The sequence below is a fragment of the Oncorhynchus tshawytscha genome, linkage group LG23, assembly GCF_018296145.1.
Source record: "Oncorhynchus tshawytscha isolate Ot180627B linkage group LG23, Otsh_v2.0, whole genome shotgun sequence".
Taxonomy (NCBI): domain Eukaryota; kingdom Metazoa; phylum Chordata; class Actinopteri; order Salmoniformes; family Salmonidae; genus Oncorhynchus; species Oncorhynchus tshawytscha.
Window position 1 is genome coordinate 9,623,010 of NC_056451.1, and position 21,474 is coordinate 9,644,483.

Below are 21,474 nucleotides of genomic sequence, written 5' to 3' on the forward strand. Positions count from 1 at the left end.
GCACGTTCATACAGATGAGCAGGGACCCTGGGCATCTTTCTTTTGGTGTTTTTCAGAGTCAGTAGAAAGGCCTCTGGTGTCCTAAGCTTTCATAACTGTGACCTTAATTGCCTACCGTCTGTAAGCTGTTAGTGTCTTAACGACCGTTCCACAGGTGCATGTTCATTAATTGTTTATGGTTCTTTGAACAAGCATGGGAAACAGTGTTTAAACTGTTTACAATTAAGATCTGTGAAGTTATTTGGATTTTAACAAATTATCTTTGAAAGACAGGGTCCTGAAAAAGGGATGTTTCTTTTGTATTTATTAATTACCTTACCAGGTCTCTTTAGATTAGGTTACTAAATTACAACAAGTTCACCTCAACCTCCGAGGGTCAAATAAATTAGTGTTAAATATTATCTCCAAAACAACAGTTCCCAGGTAACCAGAAACCATGGTCCTGCTTGTGATTGGACAAGAGTTCAGTCAGTTGTGGGGTTGACTGAGGTCATGTTGAGATGGGATCCAGCTTTTGTCAAACTTACACCCCCCAAAATATTTATTGCTAACACTAACTGCCACGTTAATTCTAACCTGCTGCGTAAGTTCTCCTAAACCGCCTACAAAAAGTACTTTCTGACAAATGCTGGATCCCTTCTAGCCATGACCGTTTACTGGGGATCATATTCCAAGTGTGAAGTACAGAGCAAAAGAGACACCCGCGGGTCATGAAAGTCCCTTTGATCATCCATGACATTAGCAGCAAAGTACATGCAATGAAAACAGACTAGATTCAATAATTTCGATCATGTAGAGAGTTGTATTTCTCAATCTCACAAAGACTTAAAATTAAAACATGGCAGACATAAAATTAAACCTTTCCCAAAATAAATGTATCAAACCATTCTGTAGTAAAATTGAACCTGCCAAAAAGTACCTAAATATTTTGGGGTAAAAAATTTAAACCCCTTTATGACAATCACAATACCAAGCAGAATGATGTAGCTAATTTGTAAAGAAATTGGCAGTGTGAACAGAAATAGCCCATTCTGACAAAAAGACACAGAACTTAAAATAAAATCACAGAACTTACAGTATGACACCAATGAAGAAAGCTCTTGGGAAACTGCGACATCAAACTGTCCAGATTCAACACAATAATAATCCCCCTTCTGATAGCACGTATCAAGAAGGCTGCACTACACTATGCCCTGAAGGACACATTAACAAATCTCATCATACATTTCCCCATGTCCCATTCTACTAGTTAATCAATGTCTGACATGGACCAAAGTGTATTTTGAATAAGCATAAATAGAACTCTCGGGAAATGAAATTATTTGAACTGTCTGTATTGATACATTTCATTGACAGAGTACTACCATTTAAGCAAAATATACTTTGGTCCATGTCAGACATTAACTACTAGCATACTTCATCAATATGAATATACAAATATGAATGATGCCAAAACAGAGTAATAACATCACTTTTGACAAATATCCAGTCAAGAGTTTTGTAAAGGCCATAAATTGTTTTAACAGAAAAACCAAGGCTTGCCTGCCAAGGCAAGATGCAACTAGTGCAAATGTGCAAAACACAACCTTTTCAATGGGCCTACATGCAATTGTAATTAGTAGTAAACTACCTGTGGAGAAAATGTTGGTTCATGCAACTCATCTATATAAAATGTGCATTGTACCTTCATGGTTCTATGTTTTTTGCTCTTTCACTATCTTGTTTGTCTCTTTCATAATGTGTGTTTGACAGCAATCATGGGTTCAAGTTTGTTCAGCAGGTTCTGTTGAAGTTCTTTGAGTAGATGATCCCGTTCTTCGGAATCCAGGAGAACTTGCTAAATAAAACAAGTTTACAAATCAAAAGTCAGTTAATTTGGTCCGACCTTTAGTGCTTTTCTAAAGTCATGTATGGGCATACCTCGCTCATGTACGGACATACCTCAATGAGTTTGTCTCTCTTCTCCAGGCTCTCCCTCAATTTCCTCTCCTCCCTCTCTTTGTCATCCATTTCGCTCCGCCAGGCTCGCTGTGCCTCCTTGTTCTCCTTCCCGCTCTCCCTCAGGTCGTTGAGTTGCTTTGACAGCGAAGACACCGTCTGACTATGATTCTGCTGCTGCTCCTTGAGAAGGCAGGGGAAAATATGGGAAGAGAGGAAAGGTATGGGTTCTAATGACCAAACTATATTATAGGCTTGGTATTTTAGATACCTCACTGAAGATGACCTGAATTGTGTAAAAGACAATGGAAGACACAGCACATCTCAGTATATAGAGGGAGCCTCTTACTAGTCTTACATGGCTTCCCCTTCACTGATATGAAAGACAGGGATTGGTGAAAGCATCCACTCTCCCATCCTCATTTGTACTCACCTGCACTATACCCTGATAGTCCTGCAGGGCGGTGGTGAGCTTGGAGAATTCCCGGCACATGGCGGCGCTGTGCTCCTCTCTGTCCTGTAACCAGGCTATCACTAGGCTCTCCTTCTCCTTCAGCTGAGAGGCCAGAGCCCCCTCAGCCCCGCCTCCTGACACCCCTTGGCTAATCACAGAGTCCGACAGTGCCTAGGGGGAAAGAAAACAAGTTATGAGGAGGAAAGTCTCCCTGAAGCCAGTCAAAAGAGCTACATGTAGAATTTTTCCAATGTAATTTAAAAAAAAGTCCATATAATAACTGCAGTAGTAGTGGAATGATAGTGTTTCACAATATTTTTTCACACCAAAAATAATTTTGGGCCAATACAAAAATCGCATTCTAAAACGCAGACCTTCTATTTGACAACAAAAGCATACGTCGCTAATTCTCTATGATTTTGCAATACAACATTCCTGTAGATTGTTCTAAAACTTATTTGGTTAACAGTAATAGCCTATATATTATGTTGATTCCCACTTTAAAAGTATCTGCCTGTCCCTGTTTCGCAGTCTGCTGCTGTGTGAGTGAGCTGCTCACTCACTCTCCCCACATTGTGCAAGGACAAATGGAACAATACAGAAATTTCACATTTGGAGCAACTTTGACATTTGGAGAAATGTGGATAAACGTCAGAATCTGATGTCAAAATTGGTAAAACTGAGGTCTTGTTGTACAATGAACAAAAATGTGGCCTTTAATTGGAGACAATTAAAGGCCACACTAAAATGTGCAGTTGTCACAACACAATGCCACAGATGTCTCAAGTTGAGGGAGTGTGCAATTGGCATGCTGACTGCACCAGAACTGTTGCCAGAGAATTTAATATTAATTTCTCTACCATAAGCCACCTCTGTCATTTTAGGGAATTTTGCAGTACGTCCAACTGGCCTCACAACCGCACACCACCTGTTTGGCAACGTGTTGGCGAGCGGTTTGCTAATGTCAACATTGTGAACACAGTGCCCCATGGTGGCGGTGGGGTATGGGCAGGAATAAGCTATGGACAATAAACACAACTGCATTTTATCGATGGCAAATTGAATGCACAGAGATATTGTGATGAGATCCTGAGGGCCATTGTCGTGCCATTTATCTGCCGCCATCACCACATATTTCAACATGACACCGCCCGGGCTCAGGTCACAAGGATCTGTACACAATTCCTGGAAGCAGCAAATGTCTCAGTTCTTCAATGGCCCGTGTACTCACCAGACATGTCACCCATTGAGCATGTTTGGGATGTTCTGGATTAACATGTACAACAGCGTGTTCCAGTTCCCGCCAATATCCAGCAACTTCGCACAGCCATTGAAGAGTGGGACAACATTCCATAGGCCACAATAAACAGCCTGATCAGCTCTATGCATAGGAGATGTGTCACTCTGCATGAGGTAAATGGGTCACACTAGATACTGACTTTCTGATCCACACCCCTACCTTTTTTAAAAAGGCATCTGTATTCCCAGTCGAGTGAAATCCATAGATTAAGCCTAATGAATTTATTAATCTTTGAAAATGCTGTATTTATATTTTTGTTGAGTATACATAAAATAGCAGAGGCCCATCAATTAGCCCACATGGCTATATAGCAACAATATCATATTTAGAGTTAGCAGTCTAGCTAAGTGTTTTGAGTTCCGACTTCACCAGGTAGTGAATAATATAGCCTATAGGCCAATATGCTGGCAAAAAATATAAAACTCAGCAAAAAAAAAAATAAACGTCCCTTTTTCAGGACCCAGTCTTAATAATTTGTAAAAATCCAAATAACTTCACAGATCTTCATTGTAAACAGTTTAAACACTTTTTCCCATGCTTGTTCAAAGAACCATAAACAATTAATGAACGGTCGTTAAGACACTAACAGCTTACAGACGGTAGACAATTAAGGTCACAGTTATGAAAACTTAGGACACCAGAGGCCTTTCTACTGACTCTGAAAAACACCAAAAGAAAGATGCCCAGGGTCCCTGCTCATCTGCGTGAACGTGCCTTAGGCATGCTGCAAGGGAGGCATGAGAACTGCAGATATGGCCAGGGCAATAAATTACAATGTCCGTACTGTGAGACGCCTAAGACAGCGCTACAGGGAGACGGGACGGACAGCTGATCGTCCTCGCAGTGGCAGACCACGTGTAACACCTGCACAGGATCGGTACATCCAAACATCACACCTGCGGGACAGGTACAGGATGGCAACAATAACTGCCCGACTTACACCAGGAACGCACAATCCCTCAATCAGTGCTCAGACTGTCTGAGGGGCTGGACTGAGGGCTTGTAGGCCTGTTGTAAGGCAGGTCCTCACCAGACATCAACAACTTTGCATATGGGCACAAACCCACCGTCGCTGGACCAGACAGGACTGGCAAAAAGTGTTCTTCACTGACGAGTCGCGGTTCTCTCACCAGGGGTGATGTTCGGATTTGCGTTTATCGTCGAAGGAATGAGTGTTACAACAAGGCCTGTACTCTGGAGCGGGATCGATTTGGTGGTGGAGGGTCCATCACGGTCTGGAGTGTTGTGTCACAGCATCAGACTGAGCTTGTTGTCATTGCAGGCAATCTCAATGCTGTGCATTGCAAGGAAGACATCCTCCTCCCTCATGTGGTACCCTTCCTGCAGGCTCATCCTGACATAACCCTCCAGCATGACAATGCCACCAGCCATACTGCTCGTTTTGTGCTTAATTTCCTGCAAGACAGGAATGTCAGTGCTTTGCCATGGCCAGCGAAGAGCATGGATCTCAATCCCATTGAGCACGTCTGGGACCTGTTGGATCGGAGGGTGAGGGCTAGGGCCATTCCACCCAGAAATGTCTGGGAACTCGCAGGTGCCTTGGTGGAAGAGTGGGGTAACATCTCACAGCAAGAACTGGCAAATATGGTGCAGTCCATGAGGAAGAGATGCACTGCAGTGCTTAATGCAGCTGGTGGCCACCCCAGATACAGACTGTTACTTTTTATTTTGCCCCCCCCCTTCCCCCCCCTTTGTTCAGGGATACATTATTCCAATTCTGTCAGTCACATGTCTGTGGAACTTGTTCAGTTTATGTCACAGTTGTTGAATCTTATGTTTACACGAATATTTACACAAATATTTACACGTTAAGTTTGCTGAAAATAAAAGCAGTTGACCGTGAGATACAGATATACATTACCAGTCAAAAGTTGACATACCTACAATGGTTCTTTATTTTTACTATTTCTACATTGTTGAATAATCATGTAGTAACCAAAAAAGTGAAACAAATCAAGATTCTTCAAAGTAACCACCCTTTGCCTTGATGACAGGTTTGCACACGCTTGGCATTTTCTCAAACAACTCCATGAGGTAGTCACCTGGAATGCCTTTCAATTGAGGTGTGCCCTGTTAAAATATCATTTGTGGGATTTCTTTCCTTCTTAATGCATTTGAGCCAATCAGGTGTGTTGTGACAACATAGGGCTATCTTCTGTATACCACCCCTATTTGGCAAAAGACCAAGTCGATATTATGGCAAGAACAACTCAAATAAGCAAAGAGAAACTACAGTCCATCATTACTTTAAGACATGAAGATCAGTCATTGTGGAACATTTCAAGAACCTTTAAAGTTTCTTCAAGTACATTCGCAAAAACCATCAAGTGGTATGATGAAACTGGCTCTTATGAAGACCCAGAGTTACCTCTGCTGCAGAGGATACGTTCATTAGAGTTATCAGCCTCATAAATGCAGCCTAAATGAATGCTTCACAGAGTTCAAGTAACAGACATCTCAACATCAAATGTTCAGAGGAGACTACTTGAAATCAGGCCTTCATGGTCGAATTGCTGCAAAGAAACCACTACTAAAGGACACCAATAACTTGCTTGGTCCAAGAAACGAGCAATGGACATTAGACTGGTGGAAATATGTCCTTTGGTCTGACGAGTCCAAATGGGAGATTTTTTGGTTCCAACCACCGTGTCTTTGTGAGATGCAGAGAAGGTGAACGGATGATCTCCATATGTGTGTGGTTCCCACCATGAAGCATGGTGGTGTAATGGTGTGGGGGTGCTTTGCTGGTGACACTGACAGTGATTTATTTGGAATTCAAGGAACATTTTACCAGCATGGCTACCACAGCATTCTGCAGTGATACGCCATCAAATCTGGCTCACGCTTAGTGGAACTATCATTTGTTTTTCAACAGGACAATGACCAAACACACCTTCGGGCTGTGAAAGGGCTATTTGACCAAGGAGAATGATGGAATGTTGCATCAGATGACCTGGCCTCCACAATCACCGGACCTCAACCCAATTGAGATGGTTAGGGATGAGTTGGACCGCAGAGTGAAGGAAAAGCAGTGGGAACTCCTTCAAGACTGTTGGAAAAGCATTCCAGGTAAAGCTGGTTGAGAGAATACCAAGAGTGTGCAAAGCAGTCAAGGAAAAGGGTGGCTACCTTGCAGAATATACAATATATTGTGATTTGTTTAACACTTATTTGGGTACTACATGATTCCATGTGTTATTTCATAGTTTTGATGTCTTCACTATTATTCTGCAATGTAGAAAATAGTAAAAAAATAAAAAATCCTGGAATGAATAAGTGTCTCAATTTTTTACTGGTACTGTAGATGCACAAAGAGCCAAAAATAAATCTGATAATTCTGGATCCTATTTTGACGGATTTCACATCAATTTATCAATCATGCATTCCCTGGATATGTTAGATAAATAGCTTACTTTTGAAATATCAGTCTACCATTCTACTCAGTGTGAGTAGAATGTGTCAAGAGTCCTGACGCTAATGCAAAGTAACTGTCCATTAAAACCGTTTTATTGTTGTAGCAACATTCCCTCTAATTTTTGGGGCACGGTAACTTGAACTTCGTGCAACTTCTGGCACGCGTCTACAGTGAACACTGTAGGCTGTACCCTTACAGTGTTAGACAGTAGCAAATAGGCTATTGTGGCTATTTCAGCATAATGTTGGCCTACCAGCAAAATAGTATGAATCCCATAACATTTTCACATGGAAATAGCTTATGATTTCAATGATATAGCCTACAGTAGCATATATGTGGTGTTCAATGCAGGCCTACATTGCATAAGACTTCTAAAACATTATGAAGGGCTTGACATTAATTCATGATTTTTTTTTACCGGGTCTGTAACATGGGCCAAATAAATGACTGTAAATTGCATTTTATTGTGTTGTATGATGCAAGAAACCACTTTAGAAAATAAAATGTATTATTATTACCACGCAGAGAATTAGACCATGTAGGCTACCCCTCTATTGGCTTATTTGCATATTCAAGCCAGTCTCAAAAAACAACAACACCCCTTTAGATATAAGCTTTATTACCAAGACAGCTTGAAATGTAGCCTACTTGTTTTGTGTTCTTGTAGGAAGCACTAACACCCATTGCTGACCTATACTTATCTATAACTGGGCTAATAACTTGCTAACTAGGAAAGAATATCAACAAATGTGCAGACGCAGGGCTCTGCAGTCTGATCTGAACAGCTCAAGGCCGCTGATGGGCTACACCCTCCAATAGAATTCTACTCTGTTGCACTCTGTCTACAACAAAATCAGACTCAATTTTGCAAAGTCCGATTTGTACTCATTTGTTGCATTGAAAAGGGGCTGATATAATGTTGATTCGATCACAGAAAAAAAGCGTTGATCTATATAGTGCAAACTAAAGGGGAGAACTCGGTGAAGTTCTCTCTCTTGTGTCTCTGTGTGGCTGCACACACGCGCAACTTAGAGGGAACATTACATTGTAATCTATTTATTGTTATCAAGCAAAATAGTTATTCATCTCAATGTGACTTTGTCCATATTGTCCAGCTCTAGTACCTACTCCCAAAAAATATTTATTGCCGATTTATCACATTTTATAAAACCTTTTTTTATTTTTTTACATTTATCGTGATATGGATTTTTATCCATATTGCCCAGCTCTAGAAACTGCACCCCTCCTCTCTAACATCGGTATCAATAAAAGGCGTGGTCACCTCCTACTCAAGCACAAGGAACAACGGCCCCCAAGCAGACACATCGATGGCTCTGAACGAACTTTATTTAACTCTCTGCAAACTGGAAACGATTTATCCGGAGGCTGCATTCATTGTAGCTGGGGATTTTAACAAGGCTAATCTGAAAACAAGACTCCCTAAATTTTATCAGCATATCGATTGCGCAACCAGGGGTGGAAAGACCCTGGATCATTGTTATTCTAACTTCCGCGACGCATATAAGGCCCTGCCCCGCCCCCCTTTCGGAAAAGCTGACCACGACTCCATTTTGTTGATCCCTGCCTACAGACAGAAACTAAAACAAGAGGCTCCCACGCTGAGGTCTGTCCAACGCTGGTCCGACCAAGCTGACTCCACACTCCAAGACTGCTTCCATCACGTGGACTGGGAGATGTTTCGTATTGCGTCAGACAACAACATTGACGAACACGCTGATTCTGTGTGCGAGTTCATTAGAACGTGCGTTGAAGATGTCGTTCCCATAGCAACGATTAAAACATTCCCTAACCAGAAACCGTGGATTGATGGCAGCATTCGTGTGAAACTGAAAGCACGAACCACTGCTTTTAATCAGGGCAAGGTGTCTGGTGACATGACTGAATACAAACAGTGCAGCTATTCCCTCCGCAAGGCTATCAAACAAGCTAAGCGCCAGTACAGAGACAAAGTAGAATCTCAATTCAATGGCTCAGACACAAGAGGCATGTGGCACGGTCTACAGTCAATCACGGACTACAGGAAGAAATCCAGCCCTATCACGGACAAGGATGTCTTGCTCCCAGGCAGACTAAATAACTTTTTTGCCCGCTTTGAGGACAATACAGTGCCACTGACACGGCCTGCAACGAAAACATGCGGTCTCTCCTTCACTGCAGCCGAGGTGAGTAAGACATTTAAACGTGTTAACCCTCGCAAGGCTGCAGGCCCAGACGGCATCCCCAGCCGCGCCCTCAGAGCATGCGCAGACCAGCTGGCCGGTGTGTTTACAGACATATTCAATCAATCCCTATACCAGTCTGCTGTTCCCACATGCTTCAAGAGGGCTACCATTGTTCCTGTTCCCAAGAAAGCTAAGGTAACTGAGCTAAACAACTACCGCCCCGTAGCACTCACATCCGTCATCATGAAGTGCTTTGAGAGACTAGTCAAGGACCATATCACCTGCACCCTACCTGACATCCTAGACCCACTCCAATTTGCTTACCGCCCAAATAGGTCCACAGACAATGCAATCTCAACCACACTGCACACTGCCCTAACCCATCTGGACAAGAGGAATACCTATGTGAGAATGCTGTTCATCGACTACAGCTCGGCATTCAACACCATAGTACCCTCCAAGCTCGTCATCAAGCTCGAGACCCTGGGTCTCGACCCCGCCCTGTGCAACTGGGTACTGGACTTCCTGACGGGCCGCCCCCAGGTGGTGAGGGTAGGCAACAACATCTCCTCCCCGCTGATCCTCAACACTGGGGCCCCACAAGGGTGCGTTCTGAGCCCTCTCCTGTACTCCCTGTTCACCCACGACTGCGTGGCCACGCACGCCTCCAACTCAATCATCAAGTTTGCGGACGACACAACAGTGGTAGGCTTGATCCCCAACAACGACGAGACGGCCTACAGGGAGGAGGTGAGGGCCCTCGGAGTGTGGTGTCAGGAAAATAACCTCACACTCAACGTCAACAAAACTAAGGAGATGATTGTGGACTTCAGGAAACAGCAGAGGGAACACCCCCCCATCCACATCGATGGAACAGTAGTGGAGAGGGTAGCAAGTTTTAAGTTCCTCAGCATACACATCACAGACAAACTGAATTGGTCCACTCACACAGACAGCATCGTGAAGAAGGCGCAGCAGCGCCTCTTCAACCTCAGGAGGCTGAAGAAATTCGGCTTGTCACCAAAAGCACTCACAAACTTCTACAGATGCACAATCGAGAGCATCCTGGCGGGCTGTATCACCGCCTGGTATGGCAACTGCACCGCCCTCAACCGTAAGGCTCTCCAGAGGGTAGTGAGGTCTGCACAACGCATCACCGGGGGCAAACTACCTGCCCTCCAGGACACCTACTCCACCCGATGCTACAGGAAGGCCATAAAGATCATCAAGGACATCAACCACCCGAGCCACTGCCTATTCACCCCGCTGTCATCCAGAAGGCGAGGTCAGTACAGGTGCATCAAAGCTGGGACCGAGAGACTGAAAAACAGCTTCTATCTCAAGGCCATCAGACTGTTAAACAGCCACCACTAACATTGAGTGGCTGCTGCCAACACACTGACACTGACTCAACTCCAGCCACTTTAATAATGGGAATTGATGGGAAATGTAAATATATCACTAGCCACTTTAAACAATGCTACCTTATATAATGTTACTTACCCTACATTATTCATCTCATATGCATACGTATATACTGTACTCTATATCATCGACTGCATCCTTATGTAATACATGTATCACTAGCCACTTTAACTATGCCACTTGGTTTACATACTCATCTCATATGTATATACTGTACTCGATATCATCTACTGTATCTTGCCTATGCTGCTCTGTACCATCACTCATTCATATATCCTTATGTACATATTCTTTATCCCCTTACACTGTGTGTAAGACAGTAGTTTTTTGGAATTGTTAGTTAGATTACTTGTTCGTTATTACTGCATTGTCGGAACTAGAGGCACAAGCATTTCGCTTCACTCACATTAACATCTGCTAACCATGTGTATGTGACAAATAAAATTTGATTTGATCAAAACACCATCTTTCAAGACATCTGGGTCTCTGAGTAGGAGTCCCACAGCACACCTCATTTAATTCAACCTATAGACACTGTAGGTTGAGGTGATCCCCCTCACCTGCATGTCTTTCTGAGAGCTCTTTAGTGCCTCCTTCAGGCAGAGGAGAAGTGACTCTTTCTCCTGTAGGACTGCTGTGAGGGCCTGGTCCCGCTGTCTCCACACTTCCCTCTCCTTCTGCACCTCCCGCTGTACTCGCTCCTTCTCAACCAGCTCCAATCTCAGTTCCTGTGGGTTAGAAGAAAAACAGGGCCCTTATGGGAGAAATGACTTGTAACACCTTTGACTGAATGACTATAGTGTATCCAGCACAATGTTAACTTTGTTTATGAATTTGAATTAATACATCTAAGTGAAAGAGCGTGAGGGTGTGTGTGTTCTACAGCAGCTGCCGTACACTGGTAGCACAGCAGTGGTGCTTCTACACCTGCATTGCTTGCTGTTTGGGGTTTTAGGCTGGGTTTCTGTACAGCACTTTGAGATATCAGCTGATGTACGAAGGGCTATATAAATAAATTTGATTTGATTTGATCACACGCGTGTGCTTTCAACATTAGACTCACATTGATGATGTCCTGGTTACATTGGAGCACAGCGTTGAGTGTGGAGAGGTCTTTCTCCCGGTCTCTCCCAGCCTTCTTCAGTGCCTCCAGCTCGCTCTCCATCCTCTTCTCCCTCTCACACACCTCAGAGAGCAGAGCCTCCAGGGCTAGCTAATGAAGTGGTAGAACACAAGACATCAGCAAAATAACCTTGTACAGAAATGTTCTTTATCCCATACAACAGGTGGGTCTAATCTCGAATGCTGATTGGATAAAACCGCATTCCAGCCAGTGTCTATTCCACAAGTTGCCACCGGCTAAATCTATGACGTTAAAATGCCTATTTACTCTGTTCTATCTGACTGTGCAATCCACTGTCATCAGCCCAGTCAAGCAATTTATGAACTTGATTTCCACTATTAAAAGTATCTAGACATTCTCAGATTTCTTTTCGACTAACATTTTGCTGTGTTGTTGGCTAGCTCCTGACAAGTGTGCACATTTTCTATGCTAAGAGAAATCGCACCTCATTAGCTCATTGTTTTGGATGTATCAAAATAAATGTCACAAGAAAACAGCAGAAACAAATGCAAATACTTTGCTGTTATTCTGGCTGCACTTTTTAACGCGACTAAGTTAGCTGTAGTTGGCTAGCTAGCAAGCAAGGGATAAGAACGTTGCCAGCCAGTACGGTAATGGAACATTTAGAAAGAAGGACTGGGTCGCGTCTAGATACAGAACAAACGTAGTCTCGGGCCCAACAACACCCATGCCAATATATCCTCCAAACACCGGCTTCTCTGGCATTATCACTTAAGTAATGTCATTTAAAAAGGAAATATTCACACATTTTATTGTCCATGCTTTGACAGTCTACACAAGTTTATTTGGTTATTTTATTGTAAACCAATAGCTTATTCAAATCATAATCAAATGGGATCAATCTTAACCCTCACCTTATTGTCAGAGAGAGTTTGTTTCAGATTGTCAGTGAGTGCCTGTGTTAGTCTGTCAGCCACGTCTGTCCCTGTCCCCACCTCAACGCACATCTTCCTGATCAGACACATGCACTCCTGAGAGACAGGAAGACAGGAAATTAATGTCTGATCATGGAATAACACATGGCTTGTCCCAGAGATGGCATCAGAAAAGGACTTGATGTGGTAAGAAAAAAAAGACATTTAAATTACATCAATTACACCAGAATACAAAAACTGCATTTAAACAAATGTCTCAATGATAAATATTGCAACAATGATAGTTGGGACAATTTCAGTTGATAATTGGATTTCTTGATTATTGTTATTATTTTATGGATTATTTTTGTACCTGCTTGACATTTTACTGCATTGTTAGGAGCTAGTAATATAAGCATTTCATTGCACCCGCTATAACATCTGCTAAACTGTGTACACAACCAGTAAATGTGACAAAAATACACATAGAACCGGTCAAAACATTTGGACACACCTACTCATTCAAGGGTTTGTGTTTATTTTGACCATGTTCTACATTGTAGAGTAATAGTGAAGACATCAAAACTATGAAACATATGGAATCATGCAGTAACCAAAAAAGTGTTAAATCAAAATATTTTATATTTGAGGTTCTTCAAAGTAGCCACCCTTTGCCTTAATGACAACTTTACACTCAACCAGCTTCATGAGGTAGCCACCTGGAATTATTTTAGTACATATTTATTTTAGTACAAGTTTAGTACATATGCTGAGAACTTGTTGGTTGCTTTTCCTTCACTCTGTGGGCCAACTCATCCCGAACCACCTGAATTGGGTTGAAGTCAGGTGATTGTGGATGCAGCACTCCATCACTCTCCTTCTTGGTCAAATACCTCTTACACAGCCTGGAGGTGTTTTGGCTCATTGTCCTGTTGAAAAACAAATGATTGTCCCACTAAGCGCAAACCAGATGGGATGGAGTATTGCTGCAGAATGCTGTGGTAGCCATGCTGGTTAAGAGTGCCTTGAATTCTAAATAAATCACAGACAGTGTCACCAGCAAAGCACCCCCACACCACCTCCTCCATGCTTCACGGTGGGAACCACACACAGTGGTGTAAAGAACTTAAGTAAACAATTATTTCAAGTACTACTTGAAATTGGGGTATCTGTACTTTATTTATATTCTTGACAATTTTACTTCACTACATTCCTAAAGAAAATGTTACTTTTTACACCATATATTTTCCCTGACAACCCAAAGTGCTCGTTGAATTTCAATTTCAAATTGTGAATTCATGCACTTATCAAGATAAAATGTTGCCGTCCTTACTGCCTATGGTCAAGTACACTCACTAAACACATCTTTTGTAAAAGTCTGAGTGTTGGGAGTGTGCCCCTGGCTATCTGTAAATTTGCTTACTATAAGGAATTTTAAATGATTTATACTTTTACTTTTGAAACTTAAGTATATTTTAGCAATAACATACTTTGAGACTTAAGTACAGTTGAAGTCAGAAGTTTAAATACACTTATGTTGGAGTCATTAAAACTCGCTTTTCAACAACTCCACACATTTCTCGCTAACAAACTATAGTTTTGGCAAATCGGTTAGGACATCTACTTTACGCATGACAAGTCATTTTTCCAACAATTGTTTACAGAGAGATTATTTCACTGTATCCCAATTCCAGTGGGTCAGAAGTTTACATACACGAAGTTGACTGTGCCTTTAAACAGCTTGGAAAATTCCAGAAAATTATGTCATGGCTTTAGAAGCTTCTGATAGGCTAATTGACATTTGAGTCAATTGGAGGTGTACCTGTGGATGTATTTCAAGGCCTACCTTCAAACTCAGTGCCTCTTTGCTTGACATTATGGGAAAATCAAAAATCAGCCAAGACTTCAGAAAAAAATTGTACACCTCCACAAGTCATTCATCCTTGGGAGCAATTTCCAAATGCCTGAAGGTACCACGTTCATCTGTACAAACAATAGTAAGCAAGTAAACACCATGGAACCACGCAGCAGTCATACCGCTCAGGAAGGAGACACATTCAGTCTCCTAGAGATGAACGTACTTTGGTGCGAAAAGTGCAAATCAATCCCAGAACAACAGCAAATGACCTTGTGAAGATGCTGGAGGAAACAGTATCTATATCCATAGTAAAACGAGTCCTATATCGATACAACCTGAAAGGCCGCTCAGCAAGGAAGAAGCCACTGCTCCAAAACCGGCATAAAAAAAGCCAGACTACGGTTTGAAACTGCACATGGGGACAAAGACCATACTTTTTGGAGAATCCTCTGGTTCTCTGGTCTGATGAAACAAAAATAGAACTGTTTGGCCATAATGACCATCGTTCTGTTTGGAGGAAAAAGGGGGAGGCTTGCAAGCTGTAGAATACCATCCCAACCGTGAAGCACGGGGGTGCAGCATCATGTTGTGGGGGTGCTTTGCTGCAGGAGGGACTGGTGCACTTCACAAAATAGATTGCATCATGAGGAAATTTATGTGGATATATTGAAGCAACATCTCAAGACATCAGTCAGAAAGTTAACGCTTGGTCGCAAATGGGTCTTCCAAATGGACAGTGACCCCAAGCATACTTCAAAGTTGTGGCAAAATGGCTTAAGACAAGGATTCTTCTCTAGGATTAAATGTCAGGAATTGTGAAAAACAGAGTTTAAATGTATTTGGCTGAGGTGTATGTAAAATTCAACTTAAACTGTATATTTAAAACCAAATACTTAAATACTTATTGGCTTTAACTCAAGTACAATTTTACTGGGTAACATTCACTTGAGTAACTTTCTATTAAGGTATCTATACTTTTACTCAAGTATGACAATTGCATCTCACAAAGACACAGCGGTTGGAACCAAAAATCTCAAATATGGACTCATCAGTCCAAAGGACAGATTTGCACCAGTCAAATATCATTTGCCCATGTTTCTTGGCCCAGGCAAGTCTTCGTATTATTTATGTCCATTAGTATTGGTTTCTTTTCAGCAATTCGACCATGAAGGCCTGATTTACACAGTCTCCTCTGAACAGTTGATGTTGAGATGTGTCTTACTCGAACTCTGAAGCATTTATTTGGGCTGCAATCTGAGGTGCAGCTAATTTCCTATTTCTGATGGTGGTAATTCTTATGAACTTATCCTCTGCAGCAGAGGTAACTCTGGGTCTTCCTTTCCTGTGGCGGTCCTCATAAGAGCCAGTTTCATCATAACGCTTGATTTTGTGACTGCACTCGAAGAAACTTAAAGTTCTTGAAATTTAACAAGGCACACCTATTAATTTAAATGCATTCCAGGTGACTACATCATGAAGCTGGTTGAGAGGATTCCAAGAGTGTACTGAAGTGTACTGACACCATGAAGCTGTCATCAAGGCAAAGGATGCTACACTTTTTTTTGGTTACTACATGATTCCATATGTGTTACTTCATAGTTTTGATGTCTTCACTACTATTCAACAATGTAGAAAATAGTAAAACTAACTAAAAACCCTGGAATGAGTAGGTGTGTTCAAACTTTTGACTGGTACTCTATATTAAACCGATTTGATTTATCCATTTGGCTAACAGTCAGTATATGTTAAGCTGAGGAAGTTTGCTCACCCATACAAACTTTAATAGAGTTAGACGTTTTGTTTGGGTTTTGTGATGAAAATGGATGGTCTGGGAGTTTAAGAGCTTGGGGTGTCCATGTTGTGATGGTAACATTCCACTAGCTCAGCCACTGTCTCATTCGTGAGTGAAGTGGATCCCTGTGTTTTAGGCATGACTGCATTGTCTCCCCTCATAGAATCAGTATGAATCACTCACCCGGATAACTCTGTCTCTGCTGAGCAACGAATGCCCCAAACTCTGCAGTAGCAAGTTTCCCCCGTCCTTCTGCGGAAACTGAAAAAGCCATAATCACAACATACACAGGACTTAGATGAAGGATGTTAAGTCAACACAGGGTTGGCATTGTTGCAGCGATAGAAGAGCAGACTAGCCTGGTACTAGATCAGTGTGTTTTCTTTCAAACTGATGACAATGACCACAGGCAATGCCAAGACCGCACAAACATATTTGGGACCAGGCTAGAGCAGCAGACCTGTCCATTTTGAAGCCAGTGTCTTGTGGGTGATATATGCTACTATAATACAGTTGATGCTTTAATAGAATGCAGGCAATCAGTTTGCATTATTGTAATAAATTTAGAACATATATTATAAGCCTATAAATTTGCCCCACAAGTGCCAAGTGTGAAAGTTCCCCACCACAAAAGCTTGATATACTGTGAAACCTCACACAGAGCACACATAATCCCAATGATTGACTTATTTGAATTTTTTCTAGGATTGGGTGGAGCTAATGCCAGATTCCAGGCAAATTAAAATATTTCCTTGTGTAGAGCTGGCTGTGGTGCTCTTAATCGTCAAAGCTCTTCGTGGATTTACAGCTCCCATTCCCAGACTGAACTTGCTAATAGGGCTTCCTAAAATATCCCAAAAACTGGAGCTCAAGCTAGACTGGAATCTCAGATGCGAATCTCATGAAATGAGAATCAGTTTAGGTAAGATGCCTTAACAGCTGGGGGTGAGGCCTAGACATGCTAGAACCATAGGTAGATGCATAGTTGGATAACTTGAGTCTACTGTAAGGAGGTAAGGACAAGAGATGCCACTCAGCAGCTGAGTAGCATGTTCATGATCTCTTTATGAAAAGCCATCCTGAGCTGCAGGGCAAACTCCACTAGTTGGGGAATATTCCAGGGAGATGTGTGTGGTTATATGAGTGCACCTGCATTAAGAAGACACCACCCCCCCCCAGTCCAGAAACCAAACCAAACTCTAACACACCCATCATTCCATGCATAATGCTATATTTGTGCTTAGTCAACACAAACGTGGCTTAAAGACATAGCTATCCAAGTGATTCTGTAGACGTGTGTGCGCACGCAAGTACATGAAGAGGAAGCATGTTAGGGACACTATGTTCAGGCCATTATATTGCTGTGCACCAGCTGACGAGGCATATACCTGTTTATCTTGTATAAAATGTCAGCAGTCAATTACCATGACAAGGAGTGTCAACCTCATTTGTACTTGTGTGTGTGTGCGCGCAACCAAATTATCATGACCCTTCAATTCCGCTCACCAATTTATACTGTTTTCTTTCTCAATTGAGTTACTATAAATACTATGGACCGGTTTCCCAGACACAGCCTAGTCCTGGTATAAAAATATATATAAATGCTTTCATTGGAGAATCTCCATGGAGAATGCTTTTTAGTCCATGAGTAGGCTTCATTTGTGTCTAGGAATCCAGCTGAAAATGTCTAAACTCGGGGGGAATCAATGTCAAATCAATAAACTACTCAGTGCTTACCTTAAGCCAATCCTCTGGTCCACTGACATTAGCTTCTGGTTTGGTTTTGGTCCCGTGTTTAAGCTCAGTTTCTAGGGTCTTGATGCGTGTCATGGCTTGATCAAGCTGTCCTCTCAACTGTCTGACTGCAAGGTGCACTCGACCTGTATTGCTCTGAAATGAAATAAAACGTCATTTCGTGAAAGACATAAGTTGTCACTTAATTCTGTTGAAGTCCTACTCCTGTATTTATAAGTAAGAGAATATTCAGTTGGACTTTTGCACTGGCTCCAGACATTAGATACTAGATGGCATATTACAGACCACTAAGTAAATATTTACACTCCGTGATAGATGGCGTGATCCACAGACCACAGGCAAGGCAACCAGTCGGAAAATCCTCATTTAGGGAAGAGATATTTTCCTGACCAGGGAAGGGCCCATTTATAGGCTATAGGAATCCAAAGTGTTGTCGTCAGAAAAAAATCCTAGCCCTACTTATAATCACTTCCTATCATTATTTGGCATGCTGGATTTTGATAGAATATAAGAAAAAAACTCACTTCTCTGTGTAGTGGAATAAACTCGTCCCTCAATTCAGTCAGAATGTCATTTGTCTCTCCGTCCACTTCCTCTCCTCCATTCTCCCGCTCTCCAAAATTCAGCACCCTTGTTACCTCAGGGGAGGATGTCTCACCTACCTCTCCTGAATATCGCCCTTCCCTCTTACCCAAAATGGGAATCTTACTCCCCGAAGGTGAACTGACAGGCTTTCCTTCAATACCTTTCAACTCTCTGAGGACCAGGAGTGACAAATCATCCGGAAAATCAAATGGATCACGGCAACCCAGCGAGTCCAGCGATTGGATGGACTCAGCGCGAGAGGACGCTCGTAAGGAGAGAGCGGATCCAGTCAATGACGCTGGGCTAGAGCTTAGCGACGGCACTCTCGACCAATGAAGAGGCATGCTCTGCGACTTATCCCGCGATAGAGCCAAGGGGGAAAAGGGTTGGAAGGGTAGGCGGCGGGGAACCCCACAAACCGACTCATAGGCGGAGTCGGACACCCTCAGAGAATCACATCCCTCACAATTTTTCCCCATCCTGCATCGTTTCCCCGTTCTCCTGAAGTATGGACATGCATCCCATTTCTCAGACCAGCACTCATACTCTGACAGGGCCATGTTCTCCTTCAACATTTCATTGTAACCCTCTCGGTTTCCCATTCCCTCCCCATCCTCCTCACTAGTGCTGCTCTTCATCCGGAAATCCTGACGGCATCGCTGGCGGTAAGCGCTGCGTACCCACTGCCTGACCTTGTCCCTCTCCTGGGTCAACTTCTGAAGCCTCTCAGAGGATAAGACCCTCACCCTGGAAATGACAGAGTCAAACTTGAAAACCCGCTCTAGAACTGAAACACATTTGCCACACAAGAACTCCCCCCGCCCACTGCCCCGTGGTACGGACTGGCCTAGTATGTGTGTCAGCACAGAGAGAAGGTCCATTGCTTTAGAAGGTGAGGAAAGGGACGAGAGAGAGACCGTGGAGCCAAGAGACATGGTGCTACCTGCAAAGTGGGAAAATAAAACATTAGAACAGACACACGCACATATACGCAGAGAAGTGCGCACACACACACACACCTCACCCCAGGGGCTGCTTTGAGAAGACCTGGAGAGACTTCCCCTGCCCAGCGAGTCTGATGGGGTCTGAGGCTGACCATCTTTCTTGTTCTGACGCCCAAAGAGCCATCGCCGTTGGTTGCCGTGCAGGTCACCCCCACACACCAGACACTCCTCACCTTTGCCTCTGGAGGACATAGTAGACGGAGGGGCTAGAAAATCCCCTGATGTCCACAGAATGATCTTCAATATTCTGTTGGAATAAAGCCGAAAAGATTCTTAGAATTACATTCTGTATAATTGCACTTGCTGGCAGCGACATTCAAATAGGTTTTTCCAAGTCAGAATTGGGTTTTCAAGAGCTGGCTTCACTTTTGGCCCACTTATATATTAAACATTATTATACTAGGCTGTTTAGCCTAATTCAGTTATCTGCTCTCACTAGCTTGCAGCGTAGAGCCTCGATTTTTGCTTTGCCTCAGTGCGCTTTAATATTATAGTGGATGTTTTGCTCAACATGTTGGCTCTTTTAGCACAGAGCTGTGAGTGTTTACAGTTGCAACCCACAGCCGCCTACACGTCGACCTTGAACCACGTTGTCAGTACATTTCGCAAACCGTCAAAGCAACAACAAAAAAACAAGCCTCGCAAACTTTCACTATCTCCCCGCCATTCGTTTCACTGCTCGCTTGTACCTATGATAATTTACTTTAGACAAAAGCAGCCTATTCTATTCCTATACGATATCGAATATCTGACACCAGCAGCTGTCGTCTCTTTCTGCTGCCAGCGGTACACAACCTATAACCAAAACTAATGACCTGTCTATGCAGTCCTATTTTAAGAGGCGGAGGTGTGTAAATACATTTCATTCCGACAACGCGGAGTCCGTAACCACGAAAGTTCTAGGCTGTGTTCACCGTCTGAATCAAGTTAAGCAGTATGACTTCACCAAATTAATTATCCTTCCTTTAAAGATTGCCAAAATCACATATTTGTTTTCTGTGCCTCCACTTTTAGACCATCTGCATGCATAAAGCGTTTGGATAAGTATGGTTTATCTTTCTCGATCAATTAAATCTGGTTTCGCGCTCTGAACACGATAAAGTTGGGAAGTCTTGAACGCGAACATTAATCCCGGTGGCTTCCTCGGTGAAGTTAACCGGGTCCCATCTACATTTGAATGACTTTACCAATGACCACATAGTAAAGAAATACAATAACAATTTTTTAAAAGTGTCTTACAATGTCAACCAGGAACTCGAGCGCACTGCAGTTGCCTACACCGGAAAGGAGCTGTGAGTGTGCACTACCTTGCTGACGTCATTAGTCATACCTGGGGTGTATTCATTACGCCAATTCTGTTGCAAAACGTTTCGTAAACGGAACGAAACGGGGAGGGACCCACCTGAATTTGTCCAATAGAACATCTCTGTTTAGACTAATGATTACACCAATGTTTTGAGAAGTGAATGGCCGTAAATCAGCAGTCGATTGGATTATTTTCATAGGCACACTTGTCATTGGTAATATACCGCGCCAGAGCTCCATTTCATTCTACATTTCATTCTGCGGTTTTAGCCTACGGTTTTTAATTTCTGCTCAGATCATGTAATCTATGGAAATCTATGGAACTATGACATTTGCATGCTTGGGCGATTGTGTGCCAACATGGTAGTCCAATGTTTGGTAATTCTTTTTAAGATTCAGTCAAATATAAAGATTATACACTATCATCAATCACAAAGATTT

The 21,474-nt window shown here is 42.6% G+C and overlaps 1 protein-coding gene across 3 annotated transcripts; it reads right to left on the minus strand.

Moving 5' to 3' along the window:
- Positions 1–782: 782 nt before the first annotated feature.
- Positions 783–21,074, minus strand: LOC112230241. Of its 3 annotated transcripts, none has more exons than XM_024396467.2 (11): positions 20,968–21,074; positions 19,749–19,975; positions 18,664–19,667; positions 18,122–18,274; positions 16,568–16,645; positions 12,735–12,851; positions 11,800–11,949; positions 11,297–11,464; positions 2,372–2,563; positions 1,942–2,115; positions 783–1,837 (listed from the first exon to the last, which is right to left on the minus strand). In XM_024396467.2, the coding sequence occupies exons 2-11, from the start codon at positions 19,918–19,920 to the stop codon at positions 1,733–1,735; spliced, it is 2,313 nt and encodes a 770-aa protein (XP_024252235.2). In that variant the 5' UTR covers positions 19,921–19,975; positions 20,968–21,074; the 3' UTR covers positions 783–1,732. The 3 variants fall into 3 exon arrangements, with proteins under 3 accessions (XP_024252235.2, XP_024252228.2, XP_024252243.2); XM_024396460.2 differs by having other exon boundaries at positions 1,942–2,121; XM_024396475.2 differs by lacking the exon at positions 20,968–21,074 and having other exon boundaries at positions 1,942–2,121; positions 19,744–19,880.
- Positions 21,075–21,474: the final 400 nt, after the last annotated feature.

Excerpts from the sequence above, each read along its gene's own strand:
- LOC112230241 (XM_024396460.2), bottom strand. The coding sequence starts at position 19,920 with ATGTCCTCCAGAGGCAAAGGTGAGGAGTGTCTGGTGTGTGGGGGTGAC. Across the intron at positions 19,668-19,748 it reads TTCTCAAAGCAGCCCCTGGG|GTAGCACCATGTCTCTTGGC; the intron begins GTGAGGTGTGTG and ends CCCACTTTGCAG. Across the intron at positions 11,465-11,799 it reads GTAACCAGGACATCATCAAT|GAACTGAGATTGGAGCTGGT; the intron begins GTGAGTCTAATG and ends TCTAACCCACAG.